The sequence below is a fragment of the Spea bombifrons genome, chromosome 3 (genome assembly GCF_027358695.1).
Source record: "Spea bombifrons isolate aSpeBom1 chromosome 3, aSpeBom1.2.pri, whole genome shotgun sequence".
NCBI classification, from domain to species: Eukaryota; Metazoa; Chordata; class Amphibia; order Anura; family Pelobatidae; genus Spea; species Spea bombifrons.
Window position 1 is genome coordinate 69,168,940 of NC_071089.1, and position 26,313 is coordinate 69,195,252.

Genomic DNA, 26,313 nt, shown 5'->3' on the forward strand with positions numbered 1-26,313 from the left:
GGGCGGGGCCTGCGGGTCACTGGCAGCCCATGTGTTGCTTCTTCCTGCGTGTATCCCGTGTGCCCCCTGTTACTAAGTACCCCGGCTTTCTTCCTTCCTTCCCCTGAGAGGATGGCTTGTCTGTTCCGGAGGGCAATAGCCGAACAGGTACTGAGCCCTAATTGCCCTTATTGCCCTTCACCTCCCTTCTGAACACAGTGCTTGCAGCATGACAGTGGCATTGTGTGTACCTTGTATATACCAATGTATGCCAATTCCAGAATAATAGTTTTTTTTCCTATTGGAATCTATCTAGCCCACTAGGTCCTAAAGTGAAAAGTATTGGACGCATAACATATATAATATAATATATACATAAAATAATTGCTAACAATGTAATAAAATTGCTTTCAATTAACCCCATTGAAAAAGTCAAGCCCTGTTTTCATTGTGCAATCAATCCCAGAATGATACTTTCTATGCCATGACAATAATATTATTGCTTATTTAGAGTCATTTTAAATTCATGCTGAGATATAAATTGCCCTGTTAAAAAGATGCCTCTTTGCCCTTAAGTAGTCCATACAGCCTGTACTCTTTTCTTTTCTTGGGTTCTCCAAAGAAGTTTAAGATCCAAATATGTCTTTTTCTCCTCCAGCTGGATACGTGTCATGCGATATGTCATTTTACGACGGCTAAAGGCTGTGTGTTAACTGCACGATATTATTTTACATGAAATATATTGTAATCCGTCTCTGCTGCAGGTCTCCCGAGTTGTGGGTCTCCCATCAGAAACCGTTGCGCAGTCCATTAGGGTAATCCCTGTACACAGGAAACAGTAAGGCATCTTCGTATATATGTTACTATTTAATCCACCTATAGCAGTGGGTACATTGCAATCTGTTTTATGTTAAATAATTAAGTTCCACGTTCCACTTTACATTTTGACATAAAGGGGCACTCCAGCCATTATATTATAGCTGAGTGGCTCCTTTAAACTTACATAGTGTCACACTTGCAAACACATCTTCTGACACATGATATACTTACTGCCAGTCTGGTCCAGTGCTGGCTAGGCAATCATCACGGGAGGTTTGCACATCTACGGGATCACTTTCCTGACATTGACTGGCTGCTTCGAGCAGGCAATCCTTTGGAAGAATCGTCAGACCACAGAGAAAGCAGGGAGCTGCAGCTTCTTCCTAAAGTACTTTAAGATGCATTCTTCTTTGGCGAGGCTGTCGGGGACTTTTAGAGACTGTAGTACACTATATTCCAAGAACCTGACAAAGTATTCTTCCCTAGCAGCGGGGCTTCAAGACTAAACTCTTCCCGTATCCATTGCCAATGGTACTCTAGCCAACTAAAGAGACTAATGTGTCATCAAAGAGAACAGGCAGGGTTGGGGATATAAAAAGTGAAGCTGTCTCAATAAGTAAATGTTATCCTTCAGATGTTCAGATATTTCAATTTCATTATGAAAATGATGTTTTGAAAAAACACCTCAGTTTTTTGTTTTTTTTTTTGTCTTTTCTTTTTTCCTACAGCGAATCACCAGATTTCCAGCTGTTTGTGAATTCTCTATTAGACGGTCATTCTGATCCAACATCCAACATCCACGAAAAGGCAGAAAAGCTTGCAAAAAAGGTTCTCATGTCCGGCAGACCAAATCCACAACTGTATTGCATGTTACATCACGTTAATAAATAGTCACACAAATTCAAATTGTATATTTTTAGTCAAAACAAATAACAATAAAGCAAGCCTTGATATTACTCTGGTAACATTAGCAGTGGATTGCAAGTAAATGTCCGCTTACCTCCAAACGTCTTTGTACTAAAATAAACTAGCATTCTAAGAAATATTAACATGTGGCGTGTTTGCTGAATTAAAATAGAAATTCCATTAGAAACATACATAAAAAAATGTTGCTTATCACTTTAGCAATGAATGGATTGGTCACTAATAATTATATTCAAGTCTGCGTTTCTGAGTTATTAAAAAAACCTAAAGTGGTTAATTTACAATAAAAATGATATTGTCCAGCTTCTGGCGTGTGTAACGTTTAACCCCTTTAAGGACTATAGGTTGTCCTTAAACCCCTTGTTACATTGTATCGTCACAATACACAAATAACTGTACTGTATATAACAGCAGAAACCTTTATATTTGTGGAGGGGGAAAGATAATCTGTCGCCATTTTTTCTTTTGGTATTTCAGTTAACCCGCGACTCTGTGATAAGTGAAATTGGCGTTGCCCGGGGCGCAGTCACCTTTAAGGTCAACAGGGAATTATTAACTAAGGTGAGTTTTTCCTCACATCATATAACTTTCCCGCCGTTTTGATGTGATAATTATCAATCTAAAGTGAAATGATATGGGCATTAAACTCAGTTCCCTAAACAAAAGTGTATCCCTGCTGTCACCTGTCAGAATTACTGGGGATGACAGGAAATCCTACTTTCCATACATGAGATTATAGGGTTCGTTGGATGGATACTAGGCCGTACTCAACACACAATATTGTAGTTGGATTCCTTAATGCTCTTATATTATCCGCTGTAAGCATTGAGGGCAGTTCTGGGAAGTCTAGGTTGACATGGGGAGGAGATCTCAATAATTGGTATGGTTTCAATATTAAACACGTCAGTGTATGGTATATTTTTGTATATGCTTCTTTTTCAGGCCGTTTTGCACAAAATCAGCCAAGATGGCCAAAGTTATGGGCTTAATACAGAGTTACTGTCTGTGTTACCTAAACGGAAGACTATTGTAGAATATAGGTGAGTGCCGGTTTTGGCAAGCAAACAGCAACGGTTCTTTTATCGGTGTTATCCTTACAAAGGAAGAAGAGAGAGAAGATGAGGAGCATTGAAGCTAATAAAAGGGATATAACTAAGTAAATGAGGGAAGTTTATGTCAAAGGAGGAGAAATGTTGGAACAAACTAGAGGGTCAGAGGCTTAGATGTAATGTAAGGAAGTTTCTTTACTGAGAGGGTAGTAGATACATAGAATAGTCTTCCATGTATCAGAATTGGTGGGGGCTAATATAGCGTGGGATAGGCATAGCACCATCCAGTGCCACTTTAGCATGTACACTACATGCTTTCACCCTCTACCACCTGAATCAGCTTTGGTACTATTACAATTGGAAGAAGTTATTATTAGTTATTGTGTGGCGAGTGAACCCCAAAACATTGTTGACCAAAGTTTTTTATTGCAACATAATATTAAAGGAAGAGACTGCACAATTCTCCCTTACTATAATCTATTGGAAGAGCTGACGTATATGGAGCCATGCAATCTTTGTGGAGCTACCATGTGCAAAAAAGGAGATGAGAAAAGAAAGGCAGAATTCTTGCCCATTTTACGCAATCCACGAAAAAGATGACAAACTACATGCTCAGTGAGAAGTGGTAATGCTTCATCACAACTACAGTTTATGTGATATTGTAGAACTTGTTTATTTTTTCATCCTGGAGATGCCAACAAACGTGGTGACCAACCTGATGGGAAAGTCTCCTGGAAGTGTGACTAGTTTAAAGTGGAGTGACGTTTGTATTGCAATAGTCGCTGTTGAAGCAAGGGGTCAAATGCCCGAAATATTCACAAAGATGAAGCCGGGTTTGCCAGCTAACAGACATACAATTGTGGAAGTGCTTTAAGAGATGCTGAGTCCACTTTGTCTGATGCGGTAATTAACAACAGGAGTCATGAGGCTAGGTTTGATGAACCGTGGGTGTTTGGGCTAAAACAGGGATCAGACTGCTAATTCTGGAGTGACAGAGCGACGTTGGTTCCCGTTACTGAAAGAGAGTGCACAACAGGCTCCGTAATACACTCAGATGAATGACTGGCATACGGCTATTTAAATGCAAGCGCTTTCTGCCAATTCACTGACAATCACCAGGAAAACTAAGTCAACCCAAGGACACCCAGTCCATTGAGCGATCTTGGCTCAGGGGGCTGAGGGCTGGCTGAGCATGCACTTACCCGTTAGAGCACATGCTAAAGTGGCACCCATTATCCTCAATCTAAGACGAGACTAAGGACTGATTAAGATCTAAGTATTGAGGAAAAATGGACCAAATGGTTCTTATCTGTCATCAAATTCTGTTTATAACTTTACTCATGGTTTAGAGAATAAATACCATTGATTTGCCAATAATCTGGCCCTCAGGGCGTTTCACGAAATACATTTACAGACAATTTTTAAAAAAGCAAAGAGATTATGCTTCCAATACGCACTGAATTCCTTTTTTTCTGGCTTTACACAGTTCGCCCAATATTGCTAAAAAGTTTCATGTCGGGCATTTACGCTCCACAATAATTGGTGAGTATGTATTCATGACATTTCTTTTTCTTTTATTCAACCATATTTTTGGCGGTTTGTTTACCAAGTCTTTTTTCTTACCATGCACTATATTAGTATAGGAAGTGGCTGTTGGGTTATGTTTCAGAAGTCCATGGTCATGATCATTAAATTTTTTGATTTCAGTGGATATCCATTAATGTGCAAGGATTTATTTTTTTTTTTACTGTTATTTCCATTTAGGAGAAAAATAACCATAGCATTGTGAAACATGTCTTGCTGTGCTGAATGGGACATACCAAGACATTTTGGACAATGTTATGCTTCCAACTTTGTGGGAACAGTTTGGGGAATGACTATTCCAGCATGACTGTACCCCGGTGCATAAAGCAACATGCATAAAGACATGGTTGGATGGGTTTGGTGTGGCCAGCACAGAGCCCTGGCCTCAGCCTTATCCAAAACCTTTGGGATGAACTGGAATGGAGATTGCGAGTCAGGCCTTCTCATCCAACATCATTGTCTGACCTCACAAATGCTCTACTGGATGAATTGGCACAAATTCCTACAGAAACTCTGCAAAATCTTGTGGAAGCTTTCTGAGATGAGTGGAAGCTGTTATAGCTGCACGGGCTACATATTAATGTCTATGTATTTAGAATGCAATGTCATAAAAGTCCCTGTTGGTGTAATGGTCAAGTGTCCCAAGTGGTATAGTGTAGTTAAATGACTTATGCATAAGAAGAGCAAATACCAGAGCGTGTCTTCAGCTTGAAGTGCTGAGTTGTTTTACCATTTTGATTACCATTTTGGCCTAATGCATATACTTATCTATGTATATAATTAGTTTTTTCCTCATCATGTTAGGAAACTTTATTGCCAACCTAAAAGAAGCTGTTGGGAATGAAGTCATAAGGATAAATTACCTTGGAGACTGGGGTCTTCAATTTGGTAAGTTACCTTTTTTAGTCAATTTAGGCTAGTACCAGCCTGGTTTCTAACACACTGCAAAGAAACCGCTCAACACTAACGTTTAATACGGGCTAATGGGTTGCCAGTCATTATGTTTTAAATCAGTAGTAATAAAAATGCTTTAAGCCTAACTTATTGAAGATGATGTAGGATGAACACAATTGGTAAACATTTTCTCTTCCTTTCCTCTTATTTTTTATGTTCTTCTGAGTATTAATTATTTAATTGACGCATTGGGGGTTAGTGGCACCTGATGTGGTTCCACCCAGTTTGCTAGATGAATGGCCATAGTGTTTGCAAAAAATCCATTCACTGCACCCCCCCATGCATCATATGAAACATGTCAATTTTCAAGTATGCTGCAGTATGTAAGCAAAATAAAGCACTGTTGTCTTTCACTAGGTCTCTTGGGAACCGGATTCAGCACCTTTGGTTGTGAAAAGGAACTTGAAGCCAACCCTCTACAGCACCTGTTTGATGTAAGTAGTTAACCCCTTCTGTACCAGCTGATATCCACCCGACACACTGCTAGGTAATGTAACTGTGGGTAGGCTTACCACTGTGTTGGTGCTGTCAGCGTCGCAGCCATATAACCTCATAAAGAAACAATTGGATAATCATCCTGAGCTTCAAACGCATACGGCATATATCATTGGTTCTCTGCCTTTGGTGTTACCCCCATTGAACCTGTTTTGTCTCATCTGATTGTTTCCTTTTGTAGTTATTTTACAGGATGGTTATTTTTTTATTAGCAATTTTAAAAACATAGTGTTTTACAACAAGGTATCAGACGAGTTAAATTGCATAATTTTAGTACTAACTTTTTTACTGTGCCTTGTTAAGAACAGTAAAAGAGGAGAGATATCAATAGTCCATTAGACTCGATCTCCACTGCTGACTCAAGCTATAAAGTTTAGTTTATTTTCAGATATTTAACAATTCTTTCCTGTAAGATGTTTCTTATACTTGATTAACTTTAAAAGAAAATATTATTTCTGTACAGGTGGTTGGGTAGCATAATCATTCATCTAGATAGGCTTCTTAATCACTTTTGTAGGTCTATGTGAAGATCAATGAAGCAGCGGAAAAAGATGATGCTATTAGGTCATCTGCTAAGGAGTTTCTGAAGAAGCTTGAAGAAGGCCACCCACAAGTGCTGTCTCTGTGGACACATTTTAGAGATCTGAGCATACAGGAATATGCTAAAGTATATAAGGTAAGTTTATATTATCCCTATGAGTAATACACATTGGGTATGTGTTTTGGATTTTGCCCTGGGTTCTCAGAGCCCAAAGTAATATGAACATGTTGCTCAGTCTTTAGCCTCTTTTATTTTCCATGTAGACTTCCACGCTGAAATATGCTATATGGACAAAAGTATTGGGACACACCTCATAATTTTAATACCACCCGTCATTCTGAAGAGCTTTCTTAATGTGATAGGATGCCAGCTTTGCAATGTCAGTTTGTGAAACTTCATCCCTGCTATTATTCCGCAGTCAACTGTAAGTGGTTTTATTAGAAAGTGGAACCGTTTAGGAACAGCAGCAACTCATGTGGAAGACCACATGAAGTCACAGAGCAGGGTTGAGGTGCTGAGGTGCATGGTGTGCAAAAGTTGCCCACGCTCTGCTGATTCCAGAGTGGAATGGATTTTTCATGGCCAAGCTGCATGCAAGCCTCACATTAGAGCCCTGCGCGGGACTGCTTTTTTAATCCCACTCCCGCTGTTTTTAATCCCGCTCTCGCAATGTGGGTGTTCCGCTCCCGCCACATTTGTGGCCAATCCCGCCCGCTCCCGCCACATTTGTGGCCAATCACGCCCGCCTCCTTACCTGATTTCCCGCGCAGTCCCGCAAGTTGTTCCCTCACAGCGTCTCTTCTCTTGCTCCGCCCAGGAACAAGGCGGAGTCACGGGAAGTAACATCACATCACGTGACTCCGCCTTGTTCCTGGGCGGAGCAAGATAGGAGACACTGTTATGGAGCAGCGAGAAGACAGCCTTGCGGGACTGCGCGGGATTACCGGGACCCGCAGGTACAGTGCCTGACCGCCCGCTCCCGCCCGCAACCCTAGCAAGACCGCCCGCTCCCGCAAGTTTTTTTGGCGGGTCCCGTGGGACCCGCGGGACCCGCCTCCCAATGCAGTCCTCTACCTCACATCACCAAGTACAATGACAGGCACCCGATCAAGTGGTGTAAAGCACACAGCCACCACTGGACTCTGGAGCAGTGGAAACGTGTTCTGTGGAGAGACTAATCACGCTTCTCTGTTTGGCATTCTGACGGGTGAGTCTGGCGGATGACAGGAGAACGTTACCTGCCTGACTGCATTGTGCAACTGTAAAGTTTGGTGGAGGAGGTATAATGGTATGGGGCTGTTTTTCAGAGGTTGGGCTACTTCCAGTGAAGGGAAATCTTTATCCAACCCCATCATTTGGGATGAACTAGAATGGAGACTGCGAGCCAGGCCTTTTTGCCCAAGATTAGTGTCTGAACTCGCAATGCTCTATTGGATGAATGGGCAAACACTCCAAAATCTTGTTGAAAGCCTTCCCAGAAGAGTGGAAGCTGTTATAGGTGCAAACGGGGGACCGGCTGCATATTAATGTCTGTATTTAGAACCCAATGTCATCAAAGTCCTTGTTGGTGTAATGGTCAGGTGTCCCCAATACTTTTTTCCATATAGTGTATGTTCAAAGGAAATAATGTAAGATCGTACAGATAATACAGTAAGGGAAGTGGAACATGTACGGGATATACATGTGGCTGTCTGTTTCTTTGTTCAGCTGCTTGTCCCTTGCTATGCTGTGTGCTGTACGAGGCTCTGTGCTTCAGTATTCACATATTTATGTTTCTGAGAAACATGACAGATCCTGTTCCAGACCTGGATTAATGTAGCCGATGCAGTGATCTATGTGATATGTATTTCCAAGGACGTATGCATTTGCGATATTCATTTATTTCACCCACTCCTGATTTCCCCCACTTCCCCAGCACACATACTGATAGACCATGCTTAAGAATTTAAAACATTTGAATATTTTTTATGGTGTAACTTTTGTTTGCTCTTTTTTTAAGCGACTGGGTGTGCATTTTGATGATTATTCAGGCGAATCGTTTTACAAAGAAAAATCACAGGAAGTCTTGCAGCTACTCAAAAACAAGGGGATACTAAAGACAACGGAGTAAGATCTTCTTGATGTGTACATAGGTTGTTTGTAATTGTGATTATTTTACAAGTTGAATCCCTCATGTTTGTCATACAGTCTACTTACCATCGAACAATCGTCTATGACCTATTCGGGCTGCAGTACAACCATATAATGGGGCAATACATCATTTAGACCGCGACATGAATTTTCATGTAATTCCTCATCTGTGGGCACAATAGTTTTGGGGAACCCCCTGGGAACTATTTTGCAGGCAGGGTCTGCCATATTTCCCCAAACTCACATGTCTGGTTTATCAACTAATTGCTTATACAAGCATTTCAACATGAATATGCATTTAGGCAAAAAGGTCTTAGACAAAATTATTATTATTATAAAACTGACTGATTTCTGTGTTTCTTGTAATAAGGTATTGCTGTGTTTTTGTAGAAATGGAACTGGAGTTATAGACCTTTCAGAAGGACAGGACTTTTCGTCTTATAAAGCTGTAGTGCGGAGTGATGGAACCTCGCTGTATATTACCAGGTATGAACATACTAGGTAATATCCTTATTGTACATTCTATGGGAATATAATATACAAAGCGTGCTTACCTGTCAAATGCAAGTGAGATTTTTTGAAATTGAAACTCATTCCATATGATATCATTCCTCCGCTCCACTGTTATGGCTGCAGTCAGCACTTTCTTTTATTTGAAGTTGCATTTAGAGGTATATTTAAAAGTTAAACAGCCAAAAAGTGCCAATTGACTATTAAAATAAAATGTATGTTTTCCCACATATTCTAATGATTTGAAAAAAAAATTTGCTTACTTCCAGAGACCTAGCTGCTGCAATCGATCGAATGGATACATATAGGTTTGGTGAAATGATCTATGTGGTATGTATGTGTAAGGACCTTAAATACCTAAAGTGAACATAATGGTAGTGAAATAAGTATCCAATTTTGTTATAGAGTGTTCAAGAGTCATGGAAAAAAATATAGGTTCTGCATTGTAACTGATGTTTCTGATCTTAGTGTTCGCTTCACCTGATTGAGTAACAGCTCAACTGAGAAATAACCAAGTTAATAGGACTTGGCGGGAGTACATGTGTTACCTGCATATATCTTGCTTAAAAATTCAGTAACTACGATTGTAATCATTATCATTGACTGACTTTTTTAAGACAATCCGTGAATTTTGTCCTTTGTGTAAAAAAAAAAAACAAAAAAAATACCACTTCCCGTGGTACGTGATCACAGATATATTAGTGGACTCATGAGAATCTGTTGCACGTTGACTGTACAGTAGTATCTATTCTGCCAAACTAAACTTCTACCAAGGAGAAAACCAAATAAGCAAAGCAGACAATAACCTGCCTATTTTACTCATCGATTTTTTTTCACATCGTTTAACCCTGCACTTCCCTACCTGTATACATATTTTACTCATCAGTCAAGTTAGTTTGTACCTGATAATGATGGAGCATTATTAGAAGCCAAGAGCGTACCTTGAACGTTTACTACATTTATCCCATGGTAAGAGTTTATATTTCTGTAAATATAACTATGTCTGACATCGTTGACCTGTGTGAAGCCACGTTAAATACGACTGTAATGACTTGGGTGAGAGGACAGTAAATGCCTTATTGTTTTTTGAAGACAGACAAAAGTCAGCAGACACATTTTCAGCAGATGTTCAAGATTTTGGAGATCCTTGGCAAAGATGCAGGCCGGTGAGCACTTTGTGATCCGTTACTCTCTTCTAGTCTTAGATGTGCCTGGTTATGTCCTCGTGTGCTTCTCCTACAAACGCTAAGGCAAAGTTGAGTCTGCAGCATTGCTCATTTAAGATAATAATCTGTCTGTAGTGATCATGTCTAAAGTGTGTGAGTTACGCAGGGATCACGTAACTGCTAATTATTTGTGCTGGATTAAGTCCTTCCTGGCCAGGCGAATGACCATGTAACGCAATGAACACCTTAGTTGCTCCTTCATGTTTGAGCTAGCAATGTTGGTAAACAATTGCGCAATTTATACAAAGACTATTAAAAATCTGAATAGAATATGTTTTTTACAGAAAATGTTTTCAACTGGATATATCAAAATGATGGGACAAGGAAATAGTAATAGTCTTCTAATAATTTATTTATATAGTATTTATGTGTTTTGTTTTTCAAAAGGAATGGTTATTGGAAAGACGAATTTGCTTTTAATAGGATGTAACTTTACTGCTATCATTTTAGCTGCTATCACGTCCCATTTGGGCTAGTAAAAGGCATGAAGACTCGAAAAGGAGATGTGATTTTCTTGGAAGATGTCTTGGATGAAGCCCGCGCTAGAATGCTGCAAAATATGGCGGCTGCAGAAAGTAAGTCTTTAAATATCACTTAATAAAGACTAGTAGTGGTTTACATGAAAAGTGGTAAATTGAGCCCCCAGAACCACTGAAGTAGGTGCTCTGTCTGGAGTGAAAATACCAAATGACTGTGATGCAATGTTTATTCATTGTTATATGTACACAATACAGGGCAAGAATAGGACCAGCGATCACCTCGCTTGTTTTGACATGTCCCATGAAAAGAAACCCTACGCATTGAATACCGTGCTGTAGACAGTAACATGGGTTAACATTCATAAAACACGCTTTCATTTCATGTCCTTTACTGCAGTCATGGAAGCTGCCTGTGTTGATATATTTTGGGTGATTTCAAACACCACACTGTGCTATTAACTCTTACAGTTGGGTGCAGAATTTACAGATCCCTACTGCTTCTGCACACCATATCCCGAGACACTGTGAGGCGTCGGAATAAATAATCAATGTCAGGGAGAGAATGGTTTCAGAAGCAATGCTTAGCTCATGGCAACAGCATTTAAATGCTCCAAGAAAATCAAGACTTTTTCCTTTAATGATGCATAATTGGTAATCTCGATGCTCTGATCTCATTCAGTAAAGTCCATTTGGAATTTTGATTCCAGCACCTGCCTAAAAGGAGGAAATAAATAGCCTTTAGGGCAATGGTTTGCCATCTATAGATGGCTGGGAACGATGGGTGAGAATTTAACGCACTGATCGTATGAGCGGCTTATCTGATAATGTAGTAAGTGTTCCGACGTGTTCCCAATGTTTCTTCCTTTAAGTATAATCAGATTTTTTTTCTGATAGCAAGCAAAGAGCTTGAAGACCCTGCTGGTACTGCTGAAAAAATTGGGATTGCAGCTCTTATTGTGCAGGTAATGATTACAGCTGAATCCGCTAGTGTGTGTGTGTGTAGATATATTAATTTACTATTTGGGGTAAGAGAAGGGTTTACTATTTGGGGTAAGATCATTTTTACTGAGTGGGGAAAAATTGGCCGGTATTCTCTCACATGGAAGGAGCAGAGGAGAGACGGCACCTGAGAAGTAACAAGGTGTGTGTGTGTGTGTGTGTAAAATACACTCGGCAGGGTTGGCCAAGTGAAGTTAATGTAAAGTTAATGACATAAAATGTTTTGAATAACCTCGGCTCACACTCTTCAAAATTGTGTGACTAAACCCTAGTGTTCCATAAGATAGCCTGACCATATCATTCTTTTACAGGGATTTAGTGACTGAATATTGTAAGGTGCCACTTTATAAATATAGCAAACCCCCTTATATTGCTCTGAAGCCCGGTATCTCACACACATCACACGTTATTCAGGTAATTAAAACCTATTGCTTCTCTACAATGAGTTGAGCGTGGCTATTTTACCTTTCAGGATTTCAAGGGGCCACTTCTGTCGGATTACCAGTTTGATTGGGATAGGGCGCTGCAGAGTTACGGAGATACTGGTGTGTTTTTGCAGTACACGCATGCACGGCTGAACAGGTGAGCTTTACATGCTTTTTGACACTAAAACTTGTCAGCAGTTGCAGTTTTAACAAGGTCAGAGATTAACTCTCAATATATGCACCAATGGGTCAATTTTAGGCTTCAATGTTATATTAACCAACCACAATTTAAGCAAGCGGAGTACCAAACCTGCTAGTGTTTATGCAAGACTTACATATACCAAACATCGCTGATCTGCCTATATGCAATTAACCCCTTCACGACCGCAGACGTACCGGGTACGTCATGGTGACATGCTACCAGCGGACCGCGAATTCCCAGGTACGTCATCCCAAAAAAATGGAGCCTTCGATCACTCCCACCGGCGATCGTGTTTTCAGCTGCCACAGGCAGCTTCAGGGAAGAGGGGACCTGATACAACATTCCCCTGCTGTCTGATCGCTCCATGAGAGCGACAGTGCATCGTTAACCCCTTCAATGCCACGATCGTTGCTGGTGGTCTGCCTGGAAGCCCTAAAACCTAAAATAAAGCTATTATGGGTCACTCAAATACACTAAGAACATTTACACAGGTAGTTATATGTACTAACTTTTAGGGCTGCAACTAACGATTATTTTAATAATCGATTAATCGGCCGATTATTTTTTCGATTAATCGATTAATCGGATAAAAAAAAACAATATGCAAATTTTTCGTTTATTTAAAAGAATTTAATGAACTGGATGTTAAAAAACAACTTAAAATTTACATTAACATTCTTATTTTGTTATGATGTAATAAAAAACAATATTTTCAAAGTACAAGAACCCAAACACAATATTTATGAAACAAAATAACCCCAAACATTCTGAAAAGAGGTGGACTATTACTGTTCAAGAAACTTTGCCCCAGCACTTTGCACTTTGCACCCAGCACTTTGCACCCAGCACTTTGCACCCAGCACTTTGCACCCAGCCCTGGCACTTTGCACCCAGCACTTTGCACCCAGCACTTTGCCCCAGCCCTGGCACTTTGCATCCAGCACTTTGCACCCAGCATTCAGCACTTTGCACCAGCACTTTGCACTTTGCACCCAGCCCTGGCACTTTGCACCCAGCACTTTGCACCCAGCCCTGGCACTTTGCACCCAGCACTGGCACTTTGCACCCAGCACTTTGCACTGTGCCCCTGCACCCAGTCTCTAACTCTGCCCTGCACCCAGCCCTGCCCCCACATTCTGCCCTGCCCCCACACTCACACTCTGCCCTGCACCCACTCTGCCCTGCACCCACACTCACACCCTGCCCTGCATCCCCACCCCCACTCTGCCCTGCACCCAGTCTCCCACTCTGCTCTGCACCCACACTCACACCCTGCATCCCCACCCCCACTCTGCCCTGCACCCAGTCTCCTGCCCTGCACCCCCCACCCCCACTCTGCCCTGCACCCCCACCCCCACTCTGCCCTGCACCCCCACCCCCACTCTGCCCTGCACCCCCACCCCCACTCTGCCCTGCACCCACACTCACGAACCGCTCTGTGCGAATGGAGCCACTCGCACAGAGCGGTTCGCTCTGTGCGAATGGAGCCACTCGCACAGAGCGAACCGCTCTGTGCGAATGGAGCCACTCGCACAGAGCGAACCGCTCTGTGCGAATGGAGCCACTCGCACAGAGCGAACCGCTCTGTGCGAATGGAGCCACTCGCACAGAGCGAACCGCTCTGTGCGAATGGAGCCACTCGCACAGAGCGAACCGCTCTGTGCGAATGGAGCCACTCGCACAGAGCGAACCGCTCTGTGCGAATGGAGCCACTCGCACAGAGCGAACCGCTCTGTGCGAGTGGAGCCACTCGCACAGAGCGAACCGCTCTGTGCGAGTGGCTCCATTCGCACAGAGCGATTCGCTCTGTGCGAGTGGCTCTGTGCGATCCGTGCACATAGACATGAAGAATACTTACCTCCGGAACGCGTCACATCCGTCACGTAGCTAGAAGGCGGAGACTGCAGAGCGTGTAGCAGAAGCGGGGAACGCTCGCGGAGGTAAGTAAAAGGAGCCGAGTGCTCCAACAACGAATTGATCACTCGATTAATCGATAACGGAAATCGTTATCGATGATTTCCGTTATCGATTATTATCGATTTTATCGATTCGTTGTTTCAGCTCTACTAACTTTGGTAATAATGGATTTTATAAACTCCATCTTGTCTCTAAATAGCCTGCAAGCCTTATGTGATATGGGAGACTACACAGACACCGATACCTCATGTTTGCAGGAGCCCTCTGTGATCTCCACCATGCAGCATCTTCTCAGGTATGTCCTTCAGGCTTTCTTTCCGAGAGCAGACAAAATTAGCAGGGTTAGGTTTGATCAACATCTTGCCCCGGTCCATCAGCTATAACGATAAAACTACCCTTTGTTTCTAACTATTTTGAGGTTTAATTTATTCCATTCCCTTGGCGAGTCAGTCATAGCAGATGGTTGTATGTGTAGATTGTGTCACACGACTCTAGGCTGGGTTATTTATGAAAGGTTTTTATTATTATAAAATATGTATTTCTCAACACAGGTATGATGAAGTAGTACTGAAGTGTTTAGAGGACCTACAGCCAAGATATCTGGTCACCTATCTGATGGGACTTGGGTAAATAACATTCTGACCACATAATCAATATTTCTGGGAAATAAGCAGACATATCCTATTGTTTCTGTAATAAGATGTATTTGGATAGACGTTTTTCTGTCAAATGGCAAATGTAGATTCGGAGAATCAGTCTTAGGATATACACCAACAGAGTGTCTTTTGTTGGTACATAGAAATATTGCGACGTGTTTAGAGTCTGGCTTAAATACAGCATTATGGAATAACATTCACAATTTAGGTGACTAAATCATGTCGACTGCCAGCTTGTATAGCATAGCAATTTATTTTCAGAAAGTTAAGTTGCCTGTCAAGTTTCAATAAGTGCTCTAACCAGGCAAAATCACATTGACTCCTTGGATGGTGAGTTGACCCAGAGCCTCGTTATATACGATAGACTTAACCATCAGGGCACCTGACAGACTGCCAACGGTCAACAACACTGGAGGTTAATTTAGTGACATACTCGTAATATCCAACTCAGATGTTTGCGCATAGACACATTGCTTTTCAACCTGGCTTTATTTACCACTGTATATTCCGTCCACATATTGTCCAGCTTCCTAATTCTATTAGAGTAACTACTAAACTAACACTGAGAATGAGGAATTCACTCCTAAACGTTAGCCTCAGTGAATGGAATTAGGACTTGCCTATCGTTCTCTTACAGACATCTGGCAAGTGTAGCTCACCGCACGCTCCCAGTGAAAGGAAGCACCCCAGAGGTCGCACTGGTAAGACTTAACCTATTTTATTTATTTATACGTTTGTATGGTAGTTAGGCATATGTGTAGTTATTTATGTCAGTTTTGTCAGCACAACCCTACTGTCTCTGCAGTAAAATCTCTATTGTACTTCCATGTAAGTACATAAATACGAATGATTATGATGTCGGACTCTATAGGCCTGCTTATATAGCGGCTGTATATACACATAAAACATCCATGATTTAGGAAAATATCAATTACACCCACCACAGGAACATGACGTTAAAGGTATATTGATATAGTTCTCATCAATGCTATAGCCAAAGAAAGTCATAATTAGAGTCAAAACCAATTACGGGGTGTTATGATCTGTGGCAGGTGTTCACTTTGCGAACAGAATACTAACATGGCAAGTATCTCCTTTTGTGCAGGCTCGTCTTCTATTTTTCAGAAATGTGCAAAAGGTTCTTGGCAACGCAATGAAGATTCTTGGAATTATGCCTGTAACTAATATGTAAACGTATTTTCAGGTCATTGAGACCTTTTAATAAAACAACATTTCAATAGGCATCCGACTCCTATTACAGTTCATTCGAGGACAAAACTGATATTTTTATTTTTTTGTCCGAGACAAGCTCGACCAAGAAGGGTAATCCAGACACTAGTCTTTCATAGTGCGGATTTGTTAGTTTTTTACCTGTAGTCCATGTTGAAGCCTTCTAGAAGTATTGGCATTTAGCATACATTTAGTTAAAGCAGGGATTGTAATGGGAACCACGTAGACCAGAGGGTCCCATTCAATCATTGTCACCTTCTTCACACTCTGGGCCAGCTATGGATGGGTCGCCAGTCCGGTTCCTGTGCAGAACGGTTCCTACAAACCAAGCCACAAAGGATGACGCAACACACCAGTCGGGGTGTAGAACAGGAACACTCTTTATTGGCAACCACTGGGGCTTTTTATTGGTTCAAATAAAAAAGTTACAGGGGGGGGCATGGACAAGCTGTCTTTGTTCCCATAAAACTGCATGAAAGGAAGCCAGCCCACCTAATGTCCACAAATAATTACCCATCATATAAGGTAGTATAAAAAATCTTTAAATTTTTCATGGACGCTGCTTCTGTCATTATGTTGCTTCGCTGATACAAACAGATGCACAAAGGCATAATGCACATACATCCATGCATACACACAAATAGGCCCAACAGACCGACTTCCGTAAACACAGATCCCATCTCCTACCTGCAAAGCGTCTCTTTCCGTAGCTGCAGCTTCCTTGCTGGGGATCCTGATACAATAACTTAGACCCTCGCAGCGTCTACGCATACTGTCATATGTGACTTACTGGCTGATCATACATCCATAATGGAGTCTGTCTGAGTCTCTGCAAAAAACCCTATTGCACTAAATCTGACCTCTCGCATCACCCAGCCCAAGTACTGTAATACCCTGTATAGGAGACTACAGAAATTACACCGCAGCAAGTATTTTTACTATTCCACAATACAAAAAGGAAGTGGCTTAATCCTTGTTTTCCTGCAGAGCACCGCAATCGTGGAACAACCTCGCGGGGACTTTCTCCAGTCTAGAATCCCTCAATTAGATCGCTTTCAACACACCTCAATACAGAATGCTCCTCTAATCATGGCTGATTATATTACACTTGTTTTCTTACCGGAGTTCTGTTACATCTGCATTTTAATATTATACTGTAACACTGCAATGTTTTTGAACCTAGGACATACGTGACAGAAACCTCAAGGTATCCTTCCTGGTAAAATAGTTTTTTTTTAATCCCCAAAATTACATATGTTGTTAAATTATATTTATATATCCCCATTTAATAATGAGGGAACATTAACTTCAAAAACCATGACAAAAGTTGCAATAGAGGTACCAACCAATTCATGAGAAATGAATTTTCAGATTAGTATAAATAGCACGGGAAGAGAACATTAAGTAGACTCATCTTTCCTATAGGTCTGTATTTTCACAAACCAAACAATTTGGTAAACTGTTTAAAAACTATCACTTAATAATTTTCCTAGGAAACACCTTTAGTAAACTTTACCTACTAAAATATTTTATTAAAATAAGTGCAATATAATTAAAAATATGGTTTGCATTTACAATACATTGGTGTTAACAGCAAAAGAAAACTGCTCCGGTGATGAGTACAGGAACCATAGCGCTTGGATGACTTCAATAGAGCGGCTGCTACAATTGAATCTTAAAATGCCGAAGGACAAACCATCTGAATGATACAAGTGGCAATGTACAGTCTTAAAAATAAAAGTGCACTACAATTATTTACAGCTATCATTTTCATTCACATTACAATAAAACACTGCTCCAGGAATGTGCAGGAACGGACTTTGCACATCAGACTCTACATTGTTAACTGGGTCCTGTTAAGTCTGCCTTCTGACAATACGGTAAATATTTTTTCAATATGTGAGGAAATCATCCATGATGCTCCATTTTTTTTAAACTTGTATTATGTTGAGGCTGCCTAGTTCTTGACGAAAGGGCACAAAATATTTGTGACCGCCGTAATATCCTGTGTGCATTGTCATATCGCCACCAAAATACGAACCACTATGATTTGAGCTTCCACGTGAAACTGTACATATACGCGTGTTTGATATTCGTTTGTAAACGTGCAATCCAACGTCACGCTTGGACTTTTTGTTTTACTGCAATGTGTCGCATCTTCTCGATTGAAGAAAAGGGGGGAAAGAATACAGTTTGTTGTGTATTTGTTTTCTTTCCTTGATAGTCCAAGTCTGCTTGAAGAACATCATACATTGATCAGTCTTTCAGTCTTGCTGGGTTCTTTGATGTCCAGTTTGGTTGTGTCTTTTCTTGGTAGTCCGTAGGTGTAAATGGAGACACACACAAGGACTGCACCAGCAGTGAATGTCAGTGCTACATTAAACAAAACAAACAAAAAATGATGCACATTAACATGTCTCAAAATACGATCTTAGTAGCCACCTAAAGCAACTTGAATTATCGTTAGTAGAGAGCTTTTCATAAGTTGGAGACTATTTTCCCCGCATTGGGGGTATTTCACACTTAACACGTATAGGATTAATATATGTGTCGTGTATGTACACTATGTTCAAATAGTTGGAAAAAGAAACAGGCACTCCCTGGCTTTTCTCTATACCGCCTGACACTGAGCTTTCCCATGTCACACCCATATTTATATAAGCTCCATTGTTTCACCTTAATGTTAAATATTAAGTAAAGAACGTAGACACACGTCACAATGAATGTCATGAAATAGTGACAGATACATAAAGTATTTGTACCCTGTCTTAATTTCTGCAATGGTGCATATTTTCACAATGATTTTAATCCAATCATTCTGTGGGTTGTAGTAATAGTGGAGCTTTTTGGCAGACATGGAGCCCGTTATGTTGGGTAAAATGGAAATACTATATTCTGTAGTAAAATCATACCACTGAAAGCATAGTATCGTCAGTATCATAGTCTTCGGCACCAAAACCTGGACAACTCAACATCGCTAAAAGTGCATTTTAAGTTTTGGAACAGTCTAGTCCAGACCTAAACATAGACATAAGTGTTAAATTAATGATATTGCAGCTAAATGATGTATAGCTAGGTTTGGAGCTGACACGAGTGGTTTTTGTCCCCTCACAGGGGCACTGATCTAGTAACAGTTGGCACCAAAAATATGCAACAATGCAGAAAATCACAAAGGTCATAATTCCATATGGAATGGTCTAATAAGCAGAAACATTGTGTGTGCGTAAAAAAACCAAACTAAAAAACGTACTTATCTGTAAACCGAAGAGCATGACTGATGCAATCGTTGAAAGGACAATGGCTGCTGCAGCCGAGAACCCCTTCATGATGTTGTCTGTGTATTTAACAACCACCGATGTGTAGAGTCCTCCAACACTCGCTAGCACTGGAAAAGAGAAGCACATTGTCAAAGGAATCCCAGTAAAACTAGGCTTCGTCGATAATACAAACTGATTCTCGTGCAAATAGGTCTTATGCCAATAGAGCCAATGTTCTGCCGACTAGCCTTCTAATGGTTATCAAACGGGGTTACCTCAAGAATGAGACAGATAAGATGCATCGTAAGAAAAATGTTTTAAAAAGTTAACTGCTTAATATTGGGTGCTGTACAATTTCATTAATTCATTTAATACCAGGTTAAACCCGTTTTTCTGGCAACTTTCCCACCAAAAAGTCTGCTCTATAAGTAAATGGGGCCTAAATATCCACTGTGTATGGTTTAAAAAAATGGAGATATCCATTTCAATCAGCGCAAATGATGTCACTCATAGCATTTCTGTAAATCAGAAATCATGCCCATATTTATCCAAAACAGAAAAGTTTGTCTAAATTTACAGAAATCAAAGTACTCACATATTACAAACCAGACGAGGTAATTGTAGCCGTAGAAGAACCCCTTTTCAATGACCTGTGAACCGTCAGAAAGGTAGACACCAGCTAATGTCACCACGATACCAGAGATATACATCTGGATGTTCCTCACCCACAGGGAGGTATCGGAGCTCTTTAAAACCTTTTCAAAATACACTCCTGCAAGAGAGAGATTTACAGAAAGTGATACAAAGCACAACAATCATTTCATGTATCAAGTTTGCAGAGATACGTCGTCTTTGAGTAAATATGGAAATCTACTAACAAAACAAGTCTACTGGTGTGGCATATTTTGACCTTACATTTCTCCATGTTTGAACTTCTAACAATGGGCATGATAGATATATAGCTAGCGCTTAGGGCCAGCAAACTGTATCTCCCTATGCTTGAAAATAGCAGGGGCATGCATGACTAGGGTATGACTAGGGTATGAAGGGTGTAGTCAGAGCCACCAACATGCCTTATTATTATTATCCTTTATTTATATAGCGCCAACAGTTTACGCAGCGCTTAATACAATACATAAATTCAAGGGATATGACAAGACAAGAATTGACAGACTAAGCCTTCCCTCCTTCCTCCTTTACTGACAAACTCAAACCCTCGCAAGTGCCCACTCACTTCAGTAAGTGTTTGATTTGGGGAAAGGGTACATATGTGGAAATGTTATTGGCATAAGCTTCTAATGGATGAATAACAATATGCTTGTGCATAAAAATCATACACCTCATGCTTGGCGGTTAAAGGTGATCTACCAGAATTTGCATGCCTTGGTGGATCATCTGGATAGCTGTACCCTCAATACCAACCATATCAAGTAAGACATGCTCTATAATGTGTAAACTGATCTGTGTATGTTGTTGCTCGGGGGGGGTGGCTTAAAAATAAGGAACTTCATTCTACAGAAATCTGAAAATCCAAGTCTATACAAAGAATACAAACTCTTCAGGGATGTATTCTGTTGCCATACAGACATAAAAGATAGCTTGAGACTTCTTAATAGCGGGTTATGAAATGAAGCTTTAGCACGAGGATGTGGGTTTCGGAAATTATTATTATTATTCAAAAGACTGAAGAGAAAAACAAATTGTTATAAAAGAAAATATCTATTCCTAAACTGCATTTGAAGTATTAACTGGAAGAACTTTTAGGTTAGAATAAGAGACTGAGAACTTCAAGCAGCAGCAGCACAAGAGAAAGAAGAGAATAAAGTCTTTAAAAATCCTATACCAGCGAATCCAGAGCACAAGACAGCGACCGCTACCGCGCCGAGGCCCAACACATGATTCTGTTCAACCTGTAAAAGAAATGTTTAGATGTGTGTATATACTACAATAATATACACCATTTCTGTATGCCCACGTTGGCCATACACTAAACATTTACAATGCAAAGCCACGTATGGAATACAAGTTTGGCAAATCAGACCAAATATGCCAACTGTGAATCCTATACCGCGTGTCCTTACTTTTATTATTCAGCACGGAATAAACAGGGAAAGGTTTGCAGTTTTTTTGCGTTTCCTTCATTGTAGCATGTTATGTGACACGTAGTGTCTGTGTGCATAGCCGTCCACAATGGGGTGGGTACATCTGTACATTACACACAGAAAGCATCATTCTCCGCAGGAGACTCATGAGCAGTCTTCGGAAAACAATGCAGGTTGAGGAAGATTTAAAAAACAGCAGAAGAGATACACTTTTCTGCATTGAATATGGTTTTCAGCCACATGTGACCGTTCCCTGGTAGATATCTATAAACAATTTGCTGATCATTGGATGTGAAACACCTTCGTTACCGTGCAGGACAACAGATGAGCCACAGATGAAGAGATATCGGAAGGACACGTCAGCCAAGTGGAACTGTTGGCGTAGGGAAAGCTAATGATTTTGGGTGAGGTTACATTCTTCAGACTCCTTTTAAAATACCGCTAATCCTTTTACTGCAGTCAGGGCCAACATGCGTTTCTCAGCAATAAGAAACTTAAAGGTCAACGATCTCGTGTATGCGTAAAGCACACGGACAATTCTTTTACGCCAATAAGGAAAAGGTTTCATTTTGGCCAGTTGCATTACATGAAAAACTGTCAAGCTTGGCATCGAGTGATAATGGTAGCCATATTTACATAGATTTACCTAAGCAAAAACATTTTGATTGACTGGAAGCTGTACTGTTGCTTTAACTGATTAAATTGGAATGATAATCATTTTGGCATTACGACATAACTAGCTGCAAGAAAAATGTTTGGGCTGTTATGTTTCCAAAGGTTCATTCCTTCAAGGGGGTCTAATGCCCCATACAACCTCCGCCAATGAACAATGCATGTACTTAAAAGTAATGAGAAATTGTGAAAAGTAATGAGAATGTCAAAATTAGCAAAGCCAATCTACTTACTTGAACTTTAGTGGCCTCCGCTGGGCTGTACTGCACAAGAATAACCCCTCCACACAGCATGAACACCGAGAGCCACTGCAGCTTGCTCAGAGAGCGCTGAAGCATCAGAACGGTACATAACGCAGTGCACGGGATCTTCAGCTGATATGTAACCTGGAGACGAGCAGTGATAAGGTTTTCCATAACGTTTTACATGTCTTAACCAGCATGCTATATTACATTTAATCGGTACACTCAGTTTTCCCGTATACTCTCTCCTCCCTCCCAAGGCTTCTCAGTTCACCTACGACTTACCTGATATACAGCAGCATCCAGATTGCTAAGGGCCACAAACGCCATGTTATTCTGCAATGCGTATACCAGTGAGGGCACAGACAGCTTAAGCATCTCCGCTGGACTCCCCAATACATTTTCTTTTAATGAGGTCATCAACCTACTGAAACTTCCAGTTTCTCTAGACAGGAAACGAAAAACAACCATTTTATACGACTCAACATAAGAAAGAACATATGTCAAGTTACATATTTCTGTATTTACATGTAAAGGGACCAAAAAAAAGTGGTAGCGCTGAAATCAACTTGAGTTCAAACCCCTAGCAATTATTGTGCATTGGGAGTTTTGTGTGCATTGGTAGGCTGGACAGGTGAAGGGCACCTCCGGCAAGCCAAGGAGCTGGGAGAGGGCACGGTGCAAATACGTATGAATCCCTCAACGCATTCGTACCAGATGGCGAAACTTAAAAGGTGACATATTCACTAAAAAGGCATATGATGGCTGATGTGCCTTAATGATTAATAAATGGAAACATAGAAAACATGTAAATCACGGAAAACTGGAAGTGTTCAGCAAACAATGAGACAGGAAGGATGCCTGAACGAAGCATTGCGTGCATGTTCCAGGGCTGCCAAGATTTCCTGCAATTTTGAGGTTGGATAGTATTCACCATGACCAACAACATCATCAGAATGGGTGGTGCAGGGATTCCGTCATTTCCCTCAATCAAGGAACATATGAGCATCGCCTCTGTGGTGTCGTAACCCTTTCCCATGGAAAAAGTGCTTAGTTCTCTACGAATGTTCTCTATCTGTTACATAGTTCTAGATGAAGAAATGCAGTTTTATCATTGATGAAAACTGGTTTTACTTCATTTTATTCCAATAAACTACCAATGCGCTTGCTAATAAACAGAACTTCTGTGAATCACAAACACTAGGACTAATATTAGAATGATATTAAAAACATTTGGGATTTTGTATGGTGCAAAGTGGTAACGTGGTGCATTTACAGGGACCAAGGGGGGGTCCTGCTGATCACTGGATTTCAAGAGATATTAAAAAATGTTAAATGTTCATATTAGTATAAATACCCACATCAACCTTAAATAGAGAAGTCAAACTTTTCTACCTGGCGTTTCAGACACCAATAAATGGAAGAAATAATCCAATGTACGATATATAGGCTATTCATAAAGAACGAGACCCCCTTCATCCCAACAGCCTCCTCGCGCACATTTACGTGTGTGGACAGCCCCTTCTAACCATTGCTAGATCCGGCAGGTATGTAATGTGTAAGTATGAGAGCTTTTCTACAAAACATTTCTCCATTGTGGAGAGACAGGTATAGGTGCGTGCGTGTGTGCGCTTGTGTGGCCTTCAATGAATATAGCATATGGGAACATACTGCAATGTTCAGGGTCAGTCATGCATATTACAATCTCACTGGAGATAATCTATTGTTAGATTTTTAGAAAAGGTTATGTCCTTGTTTAACACAAAGAAACCTGAACGAGTGCAAAAGCAGCAACGATGTCACCAGAACAAACTCCAACAGATAATAACACGAGTAGTACATGGAGATGTAACTCGGTCACAGAAACACATCATTGTGTACATAGTTATACAGTTAAATACAGACCTCCAGTTACCCATATCAGTTACTCCGAAAGAATGGGAAAAATGGAGTTTTATTCAATATTGTCTCAAAGAGGTTAAAAAAAAATAAAAAAAAAAAAAAAAAAAAAATCACTTCTTGGCTCTAAGGCGATTAAGTGTTCTCTCTCAATCAAACGTAACTATGCTAAAGCTACGGATATAAGCCTGAATCCCTGCGTTCCACAGAAATGCAGACAACCCTTTTTTAATTACCTGAATCTACCAAAACATTTTATTTTCCAAACATATCATTTATTTTCCTCTAATCACAGAGGATACCCCACATCTATACGCACACGGTTCAGCTGCTATGGGTGATCTGGTTGCCGTAGTGACACTAAGTATTCTTAGTGTCATTTGGTCACCTTGTCTCAAGTTCTCAGACTTCTAACCTACCAGCTACTTTTTGCTTGGCTACAAAACACTCCGTTTGCCGCAAAGGAGAGGAATTAAGGATTTGAGAGACGTTTAGAAATGAAGTCAAAACTAAGCCATGTGGGCGACAAGGTGGCTACAGGCGATGGGAAGTGTAGTCAGTAAAGACTGATACAACGATGACAAGATTTTACAGGCTATAAAACAAATGACAACGTGGTTTTAATTGTTTCAACGAATGCTGTAAGGAACAGATTAAATAAACTAACTGCGTGGACACAAACCTAACAGATGCAGTATGAAAAATATACCCTTTAAACAGGAACAATAACCCTACTAAATTAACGCCCCCCCCCCCATTGATGGACAAGAATTCCACATTACACCACAATATAAAACACCCAATATACCTGTTTCAATGGGGTTTAAACAGAACGTCATACTCTTTGACAGCTGCGCACATACAATATATTTAACATACAAAAAGGTACTCTTGTTTTGTTATTTGGGATGCAAATATTAAACCAGCTTCGTCGAATATCAGTTCCTTCCTCCGCAAGCTGATAATGAAGAGGAAGAATCCGAGGGGTACTTACTTTGCCAAAATAGCCACGCTCAGTAGTAACTTTATCACCTCCGTGACGCACACAGCTGTAGTAGAGAAGTACATTGCCGTGGTCACGGTCCTTGTGTATCGTAACAAGACCGTGTATGCGGCAGCCACAAGGGTCATCACCAGCAAGCAGTACATCTTGAAGATCAAACCGACATTCTCTAAGAAACAAATAAGACATTTATTTAATAGATAATAACACACAATAGAAATCCCAATGAGGCGGCTCGCAGGGTCACACGCTGCAATAAGGAACACGTAAATCTCCACAGAACACAGAGACAAAAGGGTTAATGAAGCGGTAGCTGTGGAGCTGTCACTGACTACAATGCTAGCCGAGCCTGTCCCCGCACACGGGGAAACACGACGCAAAATTCGCTTAAAAACACGTTCGCTATTCTGGTCTAAGGTAGGCTTCACATGTACTCAGCGCTGTACGTAGCTCACCTTTAGCCGCCATGGTCCCAGCCGGTGAAGCTACCGCTATGAATTCAACAGCGGTTCCAGCCCCACACAGAGAAACCCGGACGTGACGTCAGAGCGCGCGCGACCGGTTTAGCCTGTGCAGACTGAAAGTGACAGAAACCACACACAAAAAACCTCACAGGCGGACACGGGAGATTGTTGCCTAGCAATGGCACAGCTCAAACTCGAGTATCGCCTGTCCTTCGTCTTTTTCACAAGGCATTTAATATTAGATCACGCAGTTTTCTTTTGTTCTCCTTTTCTGACGTCAAGATCTTATCATGGAGATTAACATCACATTAGCCCTGAAAATAGGGTGATCTCATATCTTCTCTATCTAACACATTGTCTGGAAAATATGTCACTGAATACAAATTGTGCTTATGATTTTATGATCACTCGGAGTAATAATTCATGTAGCTATGTTAAAATGTAACCCCATTTGTATTTTACACTACAGGACTTTCTTCAGCGATTATTTTCCTCTTTCTCATCTAGCGTAGCTACACAAGTTTTACATTTTTTTGGGGATGAGTAGGGTTTTTA

The 26,313-nt window shown here is 40.8% G+C and overlaps 2 protein-coding genes across 2 annotated transcripts; one reads left to right on the forward strand and one right to left on the reverse strand.

Annotated features, from left to right (window-relative positions):
* Window positions 1-15: 15 nt before the first annotated feature.
* Window positions 16-16,133, forward strand: RARS2 (arginyl-tRNA synthetase 2, mitochondrial). Its single transcript, XM_053458602.1, has 20 exons — window positions 16-147; window positions 744-817; window positions 1,527-1,626; window positions 2,200-2,283; window positions 2,665-2,762; window positions 4,258-4,313; window positions 5,160-5,243; window positions 5,667-5,743; window positions 6,322-6,480; window positions 8,345-8,451; window positions 8,866-8,961; window positions 9,255-9,315; window positions 10,078-10,151; window positions 10,662-10,786; window positions 11,585-11,652; window positions 12,162-12,271; window positions 14,433-14,528; window positions 14,785-14,859; window positions 15,527-15,590; window positions 15,995-16,133. The coding sequence occupies exons 1-20, from the start codon at window positions 112-114 to the stop codon at window positions 16,079-16,081; spliced, it is 1,731 nt and encodes a 576-aa protein (XP_053314577.1). The 5' UTR covers window positions 16-111; the 3' UTR covers window positions 16,082-16,133.
* Window positions 16,134-18,268: 2,135 nt separating this feature from the next.
* SLC35A1 (solute carrier family 35 member A1) lies at window positions 18,269-25,862 on the reverse strand. The gene is made up of 8 exons (XM_053458605.1): window positions 25,750-25,862; window positions 25,286-25,463; window positions 22,678-22,837; window positions 22,384-22,536; window positions 21,220-21,286; window positions 19,972-20,148; window positions 19,370-19,504; window positions 18,269-18,492 (listed from the first exon to the last, which is right to left on the reverse strand). The coding sequence occupies exons 1-8, from the start codon at window positions 25,760-25,762 to the stop codon at window positions 18,365-18,367; spliced, it is 1,011 nt and encodes a 336-aa protein (XP_053314580.1). The 5' UTR covers window positions 25,763-25,862; the 3' UTR covers window positions 18,269-18,364.
* Between the last annotated feature and the right edge of the window lie 451 nt (window positions 25,863-26,313).